General features: G+C 41.6%; 1 protein-coding gene across 1 annotated transcript; it reads right to left on the minus strand.

Moving 5' to 3' along the window:
- Positions 1 to 43: 43 nt before the first annotated feature.
- On the minus strand, positions 44 to 825 carry LOC108356811 (testis-specific serine/threonine-protein kinase 4-like; the record flags this gene model as incomplete). The annotated part of the gene is made up of 4 exons (XM_017607913.1): positions 715 to 825; positions 458 to 659; positions 232 to 373; positions 44 to 169 (listed from the first exon to the last, which is right to left on the minus strand). Coding segments are annotated over exons 1-4 (581 nt in total), but the record flags the coding sequence as incomplete, so codon positions are not given.
- Positions 826 to 1,122: the final 297 nt, after the last annotated feature.

Below are 1,122 nucleotides of genomic sequence, written 5' to 3' on the forward strand. Positions count from 1 at the left end.
TAGTTAAAAGTTGGACCACTGACTAGTGCTTCAGTCCACTTACGGTAAAGTGCCGCAAAAAGTCGTGCTGACTGACTCGTAGATGTCCTGCGACTCGTCGAGGACAAAGTTTGCAAAACCAAAATCACTGAGCTTCACCTGGCGAACCTCATTGAGAAGAATGTTATCCCTGTGCGTGAGTGGCAAGCAGAATCTTATTAGTAACAGATTTTAAGACAACACACAAATTACAGTTTTATGTCTCGATGTGCCATGCGATGAGTTGTGTGGAGGTAATCGACAGCTTGTGAAGTCTGGTTGAACCAGTAACAAGCTAGGTCCTCTTTGATGGCTTTATTTTTCTTCACGTAGCCAGCCAAATCGCCACCGCCAGCTAAAAGTTGTAAAAAGAAAAGGCAAAATGATAAAGATTTGTCGAAATGAAGCCATAAAGGTGTGTAAAAAGAGTACAACTCACCAAACTCCATAAAAATAAAAACTTTTTTGCTCATCTTAAAGATGTCGTAGACACGCACCGCATAAGGGTGATTCACCTCCATTAGCGCGGCCAGCTCGCGGGGCAAAAACTTTTCTACTAGCTTGGAGGACATCTTTGTGGTGTCCATCACCTTAACAGCGCACACTTGATTGTCCCTTTTGACGTTGATGGCCTTGTATACCTGATAAAAGTAAGTTTTTGTTAGAGAACGCTAAGTAAAAAGCGATGCTTAGTACCTGGCCAAAGGCACCCTGACCAAGTTTTGCCTGCAACTGATAGCCCTTCTTTGTGAAGACTGCTTGCGTCTTGGAGTCAATCTCCGCAAAATCATTTGAAGAGGAGGCCATTGAAAAGGGCAAAAGTGACGTGCTCAAAAGTAGAAAAAAGCTGTAAGTAATATTATGCCGACTAACGCTAGACTTTAATCTTTGTTGAAAGTAGAATTTTTAAATGAAGAGATTTCGAATTCTTTAAACTTATTTAGTTAGAAAAAAGGACCACACGTGGGGCCTAATAAATGCCCTTAGTGAAAAGCTATAAGTTGAAAACTTGTTTTTGATTGACAAGCACAAGCCTTCACTTGTTATCTTCTTCTGGCGCCAGTCTGACCGTCGCCTATGTCTGTCAAGGACAAAAAACAAGGC

The sequence above is a fragment of the Rhagoletis zephyria genome, unplaced genomic scaffold (assembly GCF_001687245.7).
Source record: "Rhagoletis zephyria isolate East Lansing unplaced genomic scaffold, Rhagoletis_zephyria_1.1 Rzeph_scaffold_65658, whole genome shotgun sequence".
In the NCBI taxonomy this organism is placed as follows: domain Eukaryota; kingdom Metazoa; phylum Arthropoda; class Insecta; order Diptera; family Tephritidae; genus Rhagoletis; species Rhagoletis zephyria.